The 13,832-nt window shown below is 39.6% G+C and overlaps 1 protein-coding gene across 5 annotated transcripts in view; it reads right to left on the reverse strand.

The window, feature by feature from the left end:
* The window catches only part of SPTLC1 (serine palmitoyltransferase long chain base subunit 1), a gene marked incomplete at both ends in the record, with an annotated part of 50,495 nt that overhangs the window by 31,493 nt on the left and 5,170 nt on the right, over positions 1-13,832 (reverse strand). For 3 of the 5 annotated variants that reach the window (XM_084238522.1, XM_084238523.1, XM_084238520.1), the window contains 2 exons: positions 4,180-4,248; positions 4,915-5,012. In XM_084238522.1, coding sequence (XP_084094648.1) covers positions 4,180-4,248; positions 4,915-5,012 — 167 coding nt within the window. Of the gene's footprint in view, positions 1-4,179; positions 4,253-4,914; positions 5,013-13,832 lie in introns of all 5 variants that reach the window. The other 2 variants (XM_084238521.1, XM_084238519.1) reach the window with 2 other exon arrangements.

The raw sequence follows: 13,832 nt of genomic DNA on the forward strand, positions 1-13,832 counted from the left end.
GCTGCTTTTCAGAGGAAAGATGATAAAATATTCAATACTATGCCATTTAAAAGAAAGCTGAACAAGAACATCTTTTTTTTGTTGTTAAAGATTTATTTATACATGCACTGGGTACAGTCAGAAGCGCGGGAGGGTGAGAGAATTCACCAGAGTCAGACTGGGGAGCAGAGCAGGCAGAAGGACAGAAGTACACTGCTGAGGGGAACAGCGAGTGGCAGGAGAGGTCTGCGCGCCATGTGGGACCCTCCTCCGGTGACAGGGGAGCAGCCAGGGATCGAACCGGCGCTGCAGAGGCTGCGGGCAGCTTCGCAACCCAGCGCTCAACTGCTGCGCCGCCGGGGAGGCCCCTGAACAAGTACATCTTTTGATGGCCTCCATAATGTTGTATTTGAACCATACTTTAATTTTTATTTATTTCCCTTCAAACTTATACAGGGCTTTCTTAAAAGTACAAATAAAACCACTTTGCACACATTAGAACATAAATAAAAGCTGAAAGTTATATTTTTCAAAATGTTTCACATACAGTATCTTATGTGATTCTTACTCAAATGTTCTAAACTGGGCCTAGAAAGGTAGCTCCCTTCCCACACCTGGGGAAACCATAATCCATGACTGGTGGGAAGAAGTGGCAGATCTAGGAATCCTATGAGCAATTTCTCTTCCTACTCTAAGTAAGAATGCAGTCATAGTTCAGCTGACTGCTCTAAAACAAAGAGAGAAAATATTTGTAAAAATAAATGAACAATTGTTTACTCTTGGCTCTAGAACACAATTAAATGCCACTCTCTCTCACCATGAAACCTTGCCATGAATTGTCTTTTGCTCTAGTCTAAGACTAGAGAGCCAAGTATGCATTAAACATGATGTGTTTAGCCACAGGTAACAAAACCTGAATGGCTTAAAACCAACACACAACAACTAAGAAATTCAACAATGGAAAGCCTCAACAACACACTGGGGACCAGACTGAAAGGAAAGGAAGGCTCCCTAGCCTGATAAGATCACTTGTAGCATGGTAATGCTCATGTTAAAACAATATAAGAAGGTGGGAAAACTTCAGATCACAATCCTTACAAGACTATTAATAGAACTTGTTCAGTTCTACCTGCCCAGCCTTTAGGAGGCAAGAGACATTTAGCCCTGGAGATGGGATGAATTGTAACTCAACCATTCCTCAAAATTTTATTTTGTTATATTAATCATCTACTATTACATGATTAATAATATGCTACTATGAGATAATGAAGACAATGATTTAATAAGGAAATTTACTTTTACAGCAAGTGAATTATATTCATTATCTGAAAGTTGAGAAAAGAACTAGAAGAAGGAAAATTTTCATCTTTGAACACAGATGCTTAAATGTGATATTTCCAGGAGAAAAAAAGAGATAAATTTGAAAGCCCCTTTCTGAGGGCCCAGGGAGAGATCCCAGGCCTTAAAGTAAACTCTTCACACATACACAAGCAACTTCAAACAAGAGGAAAGGTCCTCAAATCTGCTTCACAGTTCAGAGCTAAGGGCAAATGTACTCTAAATATTCAGAATAATTTGATTGTGAGAGTATCTTAGAGATTTAAAATTTAGCCTTACTTTACCCCAAGCAGCTTCTCCCATCTTCAAGGTAAGTTAATATAACAACAGCAATTTAATGAGTTACTTCTAGGATAACAACCAAAAATATCCAAAACATTATACTGCAGGTTTGGTGTCTTGTTACAAAATGATCACATGCAAATTAACCCACAATCTCTGTCCAGATGCCACAGTCTTCACTATAGTCAGGCTAAGGATAAATGAGTGACCAATAAAGCCATTTACAAAGGGGCTGATATACAACTGTGTGGTCAATATAATGTTTCTGGTGGTCCATTCAGAATCTAAAAGATCAAATCTGGGCCTCCCTGGTGGCACAAGGGGTTAAGGCAGCCTGTGAAGCTGTCTGCAGCCTCTGCAGCACGAGTTACATCCACGGCTGGCCAGGGAGCAACCCACATGGCGCAGCAGACCTCTCCTGACTTGCCCGCCGCTCCCCTTAGCAGTGCACTTCAGTGGATCTGCCTGTTCCGTTTCCCGCTCTGTCTCTGGTAAATCCTCTCACCCCCCACTCCTCTGGCCTGTACCCCAGTTCTTGTATGCATAAATAAATCTTTAAAAAATAAAAGATCAAATCCAATTTAAATTCAAAACATACTTGCTCCAACAGCAAGAACAGAACACGTATATGGTATGCTATCATTTTTGTCAAAATGGAGAGGGGGAATATATACACAATAGTGGTTGGCATATCTTTTAAAAAAAAGTTCTCTGGAAGAATTAATAAGAAACTACTGATACCTGTCTTAATGGGTGGCAGGAGTAGGGGATAGGATATCTGTAGGGAGAAGACTTTTCATTCTCTATAGCTAAAATTGTTGAAGTTTATATCATATATCATGAACTGAATTAATTTTAAAAATTAATTAAATAACCATTAATCTAAAGACCCTGTGTTTGGAAGGACCTACCGCTCTATCATGCATTTCAGGTGACTGTCCTATTTTAACAATACATTTCCACAGCTCTGGGAAAACTAGTTTAGTAGTTTTAAAACAGTTTTTTTTTTTTTTTTCCCCACGTGATTTAGCAATAAATCTCTCATCTGTCTGCTCAGCTTAACTCCCAAGCAGGGGCCAAGGTCACATACGCAAGTCAACTCCACTAGAAAGAAAGGCTTTTAAGAAATCAGTTTCTTTACCCCAGCAAGTAGATCATAGAAAGAAAATGTTGTTGATCAGATAACAGGCAACCTCATAAAAAAATGCCTTTTCTTGTTTCCTAATACTTAACAAGGAAATCATTCCCTACCAATAAAAAACAAGCAAACAAACCATGTTTGCAATAGACCAGAGTGAAGAGGGAGACTCTGATCTGAGTTTAAGTCTTTGATCGTGACAGTAAAACCGGGGGTCAAAGCACCTGGTTTCTAGTTTTAACGCTGAAATTACCGAGCTGTATAACTTTAAGGAAGTCACTTAACCTCTCTGGGCTTTCTTTCCTTTTCTGAACAGCTGGGATGCTAGACTACAAGATTTTTAAGATCCTTTCCTGATATAGAATTCTCATAGGCCAATTCCTGTCATCTACTTCCAATACAAATAACTTAACCAGGAAACTAGCTAAGGGATAAAGAAAGGTACTCCCTTTAATTAAAACATCTTACCTGTTAAGGTGGAAAAAACACAAAGGCCAAGATATGGAGATGAAAAGACAGCAGAGACTTCTGCTCTACTTTCCCTCACATGCTAATAGTTTGACATTTTGTGAGCCAGAATGTTTATTCCAGTAATATGGTCACTTGAACGATTGTTTAAAGACAATTTTGGGCCTTTCAAATGCAAAGAATACATACTTAATAAAAATCACAAAAAGCTAGATCTGTCTTCAATGACTCTGAGGACAGGAGTTCAATAGTGTTTAAAATCACAGTATTTACTAAGCCTGTCCCAGGTCATCCAACACACAAGCAAATCAATAATCCTTCCCCAGAAAGAAAGAGCTATGTAGTCTCTGGCACCCCCAGTCTATTCTCGCCTCTCATCCAGGCATGTGGGGGCCATCCAATTGGAGCCACTTCCAGCCTCCTTTGTTTGCATCACGGCATGATCCAGGCTCATTCTCACCAATAGGATGTGGGCAGAAGGATGCACAACTCAACCCACATGCCTTAAAAGGGACTCCTGTGCCCCCTGCTTATCATCTTCAGCCACACGACAAGGACAGTGCCCTTGGCACTGGAGCAAGGAACTGGGGAAGATTTGGTCCCTGCACAACTATACAGAGCAGTCTCCCACAATGGAATACTTCACCTTACTACTGTCACGTGCTACAAAAATAAACGGGGTCCTCACACCACTGTCTCATGGGGCACATATAACAGCAGTTGAGCATTCCCTTCCTGAGACAGTGCACCTGAGGTTCTTACAACTTTTTTCCACAAGTGACATTCAACCTGAGACTAATGCATCTCCCACCAATGGGTCCAAGTGTAGTATGTTTTAGAAAGTGAGATAAGAAGTAGCACACATCAGCTTAGCACCACCATTAATTACAGATATCTTGTCCAAGGAATTTTGAAGTAAAATTTAATTTTACTTTTGAAAGTAGCAGTCTGGAAAGAAAATGACAGAAACGTACCAAATGTGCCATAAAATCCTCGAGGTCCACACGTCCCCACACCATACTTCTTTAGAGATGCCAAAGCTGCTGCCTTTGTGGAAGTACAAACAGAAGACACTCATTTTTCTTAAAGAGTCTGAAACTGACCACTCCCTATTCTTTACCCACAGCTCCTTCCACCCTCCTTCCCTCTACTTTCCCTCCTATGACAATTTTATTTTTACATTTTAAAAGGACAGGTTTATTAGGAAAAAGAGAAAGGAGAAAAAGAAGTGCTTGCATAGACACAGATGGGCAGAGAGGTGTTGTGGTGGCTGCTGCTTTTCAATGGGAAAGGGGTTTAATAGATACACCTGCATAGACATAGGCAGGCAGTCTTGGGATGAGAACGGCCAGTACTATGACAGTCTAACAGGATATAAGGAAAAGCAGATGTAAAGATTTAGATAAAAGCCTTAAAATATGGAAAAATTTTAATAGCTCAATTCTCAATAACTGGTTAACTCAATGCCTTCATATGTTGCTGTGTTTAGCAGCATAAATCTATCCTCAACAATGTGTACAACCCACAACCCCAATGGGATTTCCTCAACATGACTGACTACTACCCAGGTCTGGCTCATTGAAATCCAGTGACAACTCTGTCAGAAAAAAGTAAATGCTTCTATAGCCCTTTCTGACATTCTACATTTGTGTCCATGTTCGGTTTCACAAATCAGCCCTGTTGTCTGACTACTTTAACATATATAATACTTACCTTGACTCTAGGGTTATCCAGCAGTCCAAGAAAATTAAATGAGGCAAAGTTTATACATTCTTTTCCATTCACCACAATGTTGTGGCTTGGAGGGCTAGGGAAGAGAGGCAAGAGTAGCACTGAGGATACATTCATGATACAGGACACATGTAACAGCACATTACCCTGGTTGTCATTCTACCTAATTGCATAATAGTCTCTTATTTCTTATTTTTTTAAAGTAAATTTATATACAGTGATATACTAAAAAAAATCAGGTATTCAGTCAATACTTCTAATCCTAATGGGTTTCCTTAAAAAAAAAAAAAAAAAAAAGTGCGGGGATTCCCATTTGGGGAAGTGGCAAGTATTTGCTTTGGTTTTAAACCCCCTTAAGAACAAAGTAGCTAAATAAAGTGCCTCAGGAAAAAAATTTGAAGAAGACAAATGGGGAGGAAATATAAAAAGATTAGGATCAAAGGCAAGAATAGGCAGAATAAATTATGATCCCCTTCAGTTAGGCAGTTTACAAATAAATCTTATTTATAGGAAGGTACTAACAAGTGGGATATGTTCCCAATTTCTAAAGTTATATGGAAAGCTATTTAAGAGGCATACCTTCCTGCCCCTTTGGGGGGTGGGGGGCTGGGGAGAACTGGTGGCCAGCTGCACAGAAGCCTGGACTAAGTTTGGTGGGGATAAGAGAGGGACTCTCCTTTGCTGGCAAACACTCTAGCTACAGGTCACACTTCAAAAACACAAGTCACACCATGGGCTACGAGCTACTGAAAGGTTGTAAAACCAATTCAATCAGTCACACCAGTCAATTTTAACTAAAGGGAACTATAAGAATAGAATAAAATAGAAAATACCAGACGGCATCACCTAAGGAAAGGGGAAGGACTGTGGTCAGAACATGTTTCAGTGGCATTCAGGCAGTGGTCTATGTGCCGGTCAGCTCTACAAAATGTACTGCAGTTAGGAAAATTTAAGAAAACAGCTCTCAATGATATGTTTTAACAGAACTGGTTTTCTGAGAAAAATGAAAGAAGATGCTAAGAAACAAGGAAAGGAAAAGAAAGACCACAAAAGCAGATTAACTCATTAAAAAGTAAAGTAGACACAGTGGTTGTAGAACAAAAATACCTACATAGCCAAGCTTGTACTAAGAGCTGCTGCTGTGAAAATCAAGGCCATTCTACAAAAACTGGAACACATAAATCAAACTATCAAGAATAATAATACTCAAAGGGCCTTGCTGGGGCACAAGGGGTTAAGTCTCAGCACTATGAAGCTATCACAGTCACCGCAACATGAGTTTTATCCCTGCCAGGGAGACGACCCACATGGCGCAACAGACCTCTCTTTGTCTCGCTCACTGCTCCCCTCAGCAGTGTATTTCAGTCAATCCACCTGTTCTGCTCCCCACTGTCTCTGGCCTACACCCCTGACCTACACCCCAGCTCTTATATGAATAAGTAAATAAAATAAATCTTTAATTAAAAAAAAGAATATTACCCAAAGCCCATGAGGACAGTCAATATGCTAGCAAGAGGCACATGAGGTGGGGAAGAAGGAATATTGTTTTTGTCCAACACTTGGAGCCAGAAAGGAAAAGATTACAGTGAGAAATGGAAGGCTCACACTGTACCCTCTGCAGGCTCATATTAATGAATCACACTGGGTACATGACACAAGAATCCTGGAGCATAAGACCTTTGAGGGCCCTCATAGAGGCAAATAAAACCAACCAAGAAAGACATCTCCACAATCTCACCCTCAGGGGACTTGAAGGAAGAAAAATAAAATACTTTCCAGCCGAAATCTTTAACACTGTTAGTGATAGTCAGGGATTGTATGGATGAATAAAGGTTCACATGCAGTTAAGTAAACTTAGAAAGGATGGTGCTTTAGCAGAAAGAAACAAACATTAAAAAAAAAAAAAAAGAAAGAAACATTCAGACTTGCACTGATATGAAAATAGGTGGCTAGATCAACAAAAGAATCCAGAACTCAAGAGAACTATGTATATATAAACACTTGGCAAATGAGAGTGGCTGCCCCAATAGAGAGCTTTCCCTGTGGAGAAAAATAAAGTTGAATTAATCAAGCACGGAAGTGAATGAATCAGACACACTAAACATCCAAGATACTTTAGAAAAAATAACAGAAAAAGATGTAGAAAATTTTCTGGGAAATTGGAATAGAAAAATGATTTCTGAGACAAGTCTCCAAACACATAAATACAATGAGGTCAAAATAAATAAATATAAACAAGTCAAAATTAAGAATTTTGCTTACATGCAAGACCAAAGAGAGTTAACAGATGGTTAATAAAGAGGTTTACTGGATATTTCACTGAATTTCAGATAGCATCAACTAAGGAAGTAAAACACTGCCAAGTAAAATGTAACAATGTTGTCTTGTCATCTAGAATTTTTTTGTTTATATTTAATGAAGAAGATTTATTGGGGTTCTTACATACAAACTTTTGTACTTATGAGAAGGAACACATAAGCAAGATAAACATTCCTAACCTCTTCCGCAAGCTTGACCATGTGGTCTCCTCTGCTAGGTCATCAAAATCCTGAATATTTATATGATAATCCCCTCCCTGCTGTCAGAAGCACTTGGCATCACTTAGGAGCAAACTCACCCATGATCTCTGAGACCACCTTACCAGGTTAGTGTAACCCAGTGTAGCTCTGCTGCTGAACCACTCCTACTGAACTAAACTCATACATTCATCTTTTCCACAATCAAATCATGTTCCTGAGAAAGTAAGCTATTATTAACCAAAGGCGTAAGTTTGACAAAAGGATGTCCAAAGCCTCAGTCACAGGAGCCTCTGTTCACATCACTCACAGGGATTTGGCCATTTCTCCAGGCGTCAACTGGCTGATTTACTCAGCAGGTTCATAACTCAACTGAAGGGCTGAAAGAGAGCACTGCCATGACCACGGTCATTGCTATACAGCCAGTGACAAACCCCTTGCTGACAATGACTCTCAGCAGTTGTAAGATTCATCCCCAATTCAGAAATCTTAAAATAGGGGCAAAAAAAAAAAAAGGATGTCTTAGAATCCAATCAAAAAAATGACTAAAGTTTACATGGTATGTGGAACTTTTGCTACCAAAATCAAGACTGGGAATCCATAGAAAAAATAGCTTAAATATAGGGAGGGACATTCACAAAAGGGGGAAATCTCAACAGCAACTACGTAGATGAAATGATACTCAAAGGCTCAGAGAAAGAGCAAAACAATAATCAGAGAAGTACAAAATAAAGCATTATCAATAAGGGATATGGGAAATCTGGATTCTCATAGCTAACTCAGAGGGACATGGATGGGTCATGACACAGATAAGTCCCTCAAGGAAATGAGATAGGCAGGTATCATCCTGCTCTTGGTTCCACAACCCAGAGACTCAAATAGGTCCACTAGAGAATATTAACCAGGGGAATTTTTTTGGAGCAATGTGAATGTTGATGGTATCCATTCTGAGGAAAATGGTGAAGTAAAGCATGAGCTAGAACTAACTAGAACAACAGGCGGCAGTTAGAAGAAATGAACAAGAAGTAACCTAGCAGCCCCATCTCTCTCTGTTTGCCTGCTTTGGTATTTCTTCATATTGTGTAATATCAGCTAATATTATGATTATTTCTTTGGTCTGCTTGATCCAAGACTAAGATTTTCATTTATTGCTATCAACCAACAAAATCAGTGTATTCATTGGATGTGGCAGACACTCAAATATTTGTTGAAAAAATAAGCGTTGAGTAAAAAAGTTATGAAAAATCAGAATGATGTCTAGAGCACAAAATTAAAAACATCCATTCATAAAACATTAAGATTATATGGTCTCAAAGGTACATAACAAAAATAATGAAATGTAAAATTTTAACAACATAGAAATATATATATTTATATATGCGTGTATATATATATATAAAGAGAGCTAATATAAACAGTAATACAAAGCATAATAAAAATATCAGTGGGGTACCTTAATGGGAAGCAGACACTGGGAATAAAGAAAATAAAGAATTAAAGCAAATGAGAATATTGCTGATGGGAGTGCCAAGGGGAAAATTAAAGCCTGTGTCTGCAAGAGAAGCCCCAAGTGGAGAGAATAAAACAGACTCAACTGACATAGAAGAAAGACCTCTGACGAACTGTCAGCAATGGACACAAGAGCCCCACAGATAAATTATTTTATGTCACATACATCTGCATGTATATGTATGTGTGTGTGTGTGTATGCCCAGATATATAGATATCTATATATAGATATATAGATATACACACATACACACACATACACACGCAGGAGAATCCTATAAACTACTTCATACCAATACACTTGAAAGCTTACAAAGCAATGAATAATTCCTAAATGACGTTAACTAAAACTTATTCAAAAAAGAAGCCTAAGTAGACTTAAAAACACTAAATTCATGATTAAAAATCTACATTCAGGAAACAAACAATACAATAAATACATACTGTTGGTAAGAAAATGGTAAGACTAAACAAAATTGACCCAACATAGCATGAGAAAGAAAACAAGAGACAAATCTTTCAACACAGTTGTTAAAAATCCCAAATACGGGGGCCTCCCCGGTGGCACAACGGTTGAGCACTGGGTTATGAAGCTGCCCGCAGCCTCTGCAGCGCCGGTTCGATCCCCGGCCACCGAGCAAGGGTTCCACATGGCGTGCAGACCTCTCCTGCCGCCCACTGCTCCCCTCAGCAGTGTACTTCGTCACTCTGCTTATTCTACTCTCCACTCTGGCTCTGGTGAATTCTCTCACCCTCCTGCGCCTCTGACTGTACCCAGTGCTTATATAAATAAATAAATAAATCTTTAAAAAAAAAAAAAAGATGGTAAGTAAAATTATGAATTGTAATTATAATTACAAATTTAAAATAGAAATATGGAAAAACACTATGAAATCACAATGTATTTCCTTTATAAAATAAAAATCCCTAATATTAGCAAAACAAATGCAGCGATATAAAATGATGCTATAACTACTAAGGGCTCCAAGAAGAAAAGAGAAAATGAATCAGTACATTTGAACACCCTGGACAGAGATGAACACTTCTGATGGAAGACAGTGAAATGAATTACACTGAGCAGTAGAACCAAGCAAGCAAATGGACAAACAAACAAAACTGGTTAACTTCAGGAAAAAACAAAAAGTGTACAAGAAAGAAAATGTAATCCTGCAGCACGGGCTTACCTAGGGAGTGATATAAAGGCAGTCATAAGAATGTAAACACTAGGACCCGCCCTGGTGGTGCAAAGGGTTAAGCACTGCATTATGAAGCAATCCGCAGCCTCGGCAGCATGAGTTTGATCCCCAGCCACCCAGGGAGCAACCTACATGGCGCAGCAGACCTCTCTTGTCTCGGCCACTGCTCCCCTCAGCAGTACATTTCAGTCTGCCTGTTCTGTTTCCCACTCTGTCTCTGGTGAATCCTCTCACCCCCTGTGCCTCTGGCCTGTACCCCAGTTCTTGTATGCATAAATAAATAAATCTTTAAAAAAGAAAAATGAATGTAGACACTGAATAGTCTGAGGGCACATGATGCAGTAACAGAATTCTGGGGAGAAGGGAGACCGAGGCACTACATGTGGCTCTGCAGTAGGCCTCCTGTCCAGGGTGCCCAGCAGCCACAGCCCAGGTCCACAGCAGGCTGCTGCATTTGCAACACATTTTCAGTCCACACACTGGCACCAGAGGGGCTAGTATGGGCATGGGGGAGGAAGTGTGTGTGTTTTCAGAAAGCCAGTCTTCATATTCTATAATTAATGGAAGTAGCTAAATCTGGGAAAAAAGAAATAACAGCGCAACTAAGGTTCATAGAAAAATAGAGGTAAATGCCAGGAAAAAAAAAAAAAACTACAGAAATAGAAAGTGACTACTTCTAGAGTATGGGAATCTGTTGAGGAAGGGTGGCATGGCAGACTGTAGTTTTGCTCATAAAAATTTATGTACAGGGCCTCCCCGGTGGCGCAGCGGTTGAGTGCTGGGTTGCAGGGCTGCCCGCAGCCTCTGCGGTGCTGGTTCGATCCCCGGCTGCTCCCCGGCCACGGGAGGAGGGTCCCACATGGCGCACAGACCTCTCTCCTGCCGCCCACTGCTCCCCTCAGCAGTGTACTTCGGTCCTTCTGCCTGCTCTGCTCCCCGCTCTGGCTCTGGTGAATTCTCTCACCCTCCCGCGCTTCTGACTGTACCCAGTGCTTGTATAAATAAATAAAAATAAATCTTTAAAAAAAAAAAATTTTATGTACAGCCATATATACCATGGAATATTACTCAGCATTCAAAAAAGATAAACACATGCAATTTGCAGCAACATGGATGGTGCTGGAAGGGATCATGCTCAGTGAAATAAGCCAAAAAGAAAAAGAAAAATACCGGATGGTCTCACTCATAGCAGGAATCTAGAAAACTTAAATAAGGGACCAGGAAAATGAATAACTATAAGAAAGTGAAAATCAAAATCAACAAAAAACTATGAACCAGAGACACTTTTTGGGGGGTGGGGGGCGGGAAGGGAGGGATTGGGGTCAGAATGGGGGGTTGCAATTGTATGGGGAATCTAAAAATAAAATTTATTATAAAAAAAATTTATGTACAGCATAATTTAAAAAACTATTAGCATAATGTAATACAGCAACTGATTAGAGGAGAAAAGTCAAATGATTATTTTATTTCAGTAAGATTTTGATAAAATTTAATATCTGGATTTAAAAAACTAACCAAGGGCCTCTCTGGTGGTGCAGGAGTTAAGTCTCAGCACTATCAAGTTATCACCAGTCACTGCAGCCTGAGTTCGATCCCTGGCCAGGGAGCTGACCCACACGGCACAACAGACCTCTCCTGTCTCACCCACTGCTCCCCTCAGCAGGGTACTTCAGTAGATCAGCCTGCTCTGTCCCCCACTCTGTCGCTGGTGAATCCTCTCACCCCTCACACCTCTGGCCTACACCCCAGTTCATGCATGCATGCATAAATAAAATAAATCTTTAAAATAAGATAAAAAACTAACCAAACAAGAGCTCTCAGCAAACTAGGAAGAGAAAGAAAGGCCTATAATTTGACAAACTCTTCAAAGACATCAGGTGAAGGACAGAAACCCTTGTCATCACTGTTATTCAACACTGAACAGGAGGTATCTAGCCAGTGCAGTAACACAGAAACAAAAAGAAAAAGATGCTCCTCAGGACGGAAATGAGATGTCTGGTATCTCTCTGGTATCTAGAGAACAAATCTATTCAAAGACATACGATGTCAATTTCCAGGTTGAGATACGGTATCACAGTCCACAAGACTAACTTTTGGGAGAAACTGAAGAAGGCTATGTGAGAGCTTTTTATTTCCTACCACTGCACATGGCTATGATTATTTCAAAATAAAAATAGTGGGGGGAGATAAGCAAAGTCTTTATGGAGAAAGTTGAAGCTTTACTGTAGGACATAAAAGAGCTAAGTACTAAACAATGTACCAAATACATAGTTGGTCAGACTTAGTATCAGCAAGATGCCAATTCTCTCCAAATCAACTTATAAGTTCCACATATTTCGTGTCAAAAATTCAAGACATTTTTGGGTCAGATTTAACCAGCTACACATAAAGTCAAGTAATGAATGAAAAATTAAGAATTACCTATATGATTCTGAAGAACAAGGAGGTGAGGAAATCACTTGGGTCAAAGCCTATGATTAAATGGTGATATTGAACTGAGTGAGGTCCTGGCACAGGGAGAGACAAAAACACCAAAAGAGTAAAAATAAAGTCAAAACAGACCCTTTATAAGGGAACTTGGTATACAAAAGAAGGGAAATTTCCAATCACTCTAGATTGATTCATGTAAGAATGTTGAGACAATATATGAAAAGTGGGACAGCAAAGGATTTTTGTACCATAAGATCAATGATTGGTAAGTTTAATTTCAGAAAACATAAAACTTTTCTAAGAGCAAAGACACCACAGACCTGAAGACTACAAGCCTCTCTTAGATCAGACCAGAAGTAGGACATGCTCAGGAGAATACTCTGTATCTCAATTTTAAACAAAATAATAAATATTTTCATGGCAACTGGCATATATGATAAAAATATAAGCAAACGAAAACATTGATCAAGTGTCTATCTTGTGTGAGAGGCAAACGTAAGTGAACAATGGGAAGAAGGTCCTTAAGCTATATTTACATTTATTTCTTTTAAAAATTGATTTGAGGGCCTCCCCGGTGGCGCAGCGGTTGAGCGCTGGGTTGCAAAGCTGCCCGCAGCCTCTGCAGCGCCGGTTCGTTTCCCGGCTGCTCCCCGGCCACCAGAGGAGGGTCCCACATGGCGCGCAGACCTCTCCTGCCGCCCGCTGCTCCCCTCAGCAGTGTACTTCGGTCCTTCTGCCTGCTCTGCTCCCTGCTCTGGCTCTGGTGAATTCTCTCACCCTCCCGCGCTTCTGACTGTACCCAGTGCATGTATAAACAAAAACAAACGAACAAACAAATAAATAAATAAAACATGCCTCTATTTAAAAAAAAAATAAAATAAAATAAAAATTGATTTGAAGTAAAGAGAACAAACTGGTGATGCCTATTTATTCTAGATGGTACTACACACATGTGTGGTATTTTCTGTATGCTTAAAAATACACCTTAATTTTAAAAGCATATACAATAAAGCAAAGATAATTAGAAGAATTAAAAATAAAAATATATCAGACATGGGAAGCAAGGAGAGAAGTAGCATAAGTGTGCAGAAGTTTCATAAATTCACATTGTGAGAGTCAAAAGGTGCTATCCAATATTAATCAATAGACTACCAAGAAGTGGTAGTATAAGTGCATTATATAAAGGTAACATATGACAGGTCTAAAATCAGAAATAAACCAAGTAGGAAGAAACAGGAGTGTTGC

Source organism: Talpa europaea (assembly GCF_964194135.1).
Source record: "Talpa europaea genome assembly, chromosome: 7".
NCBI lineage: Eukaryota > Metazoa > Chordata > Mammalia > Eulipotyphla > Talpidae > Talpa > Talpa europaea.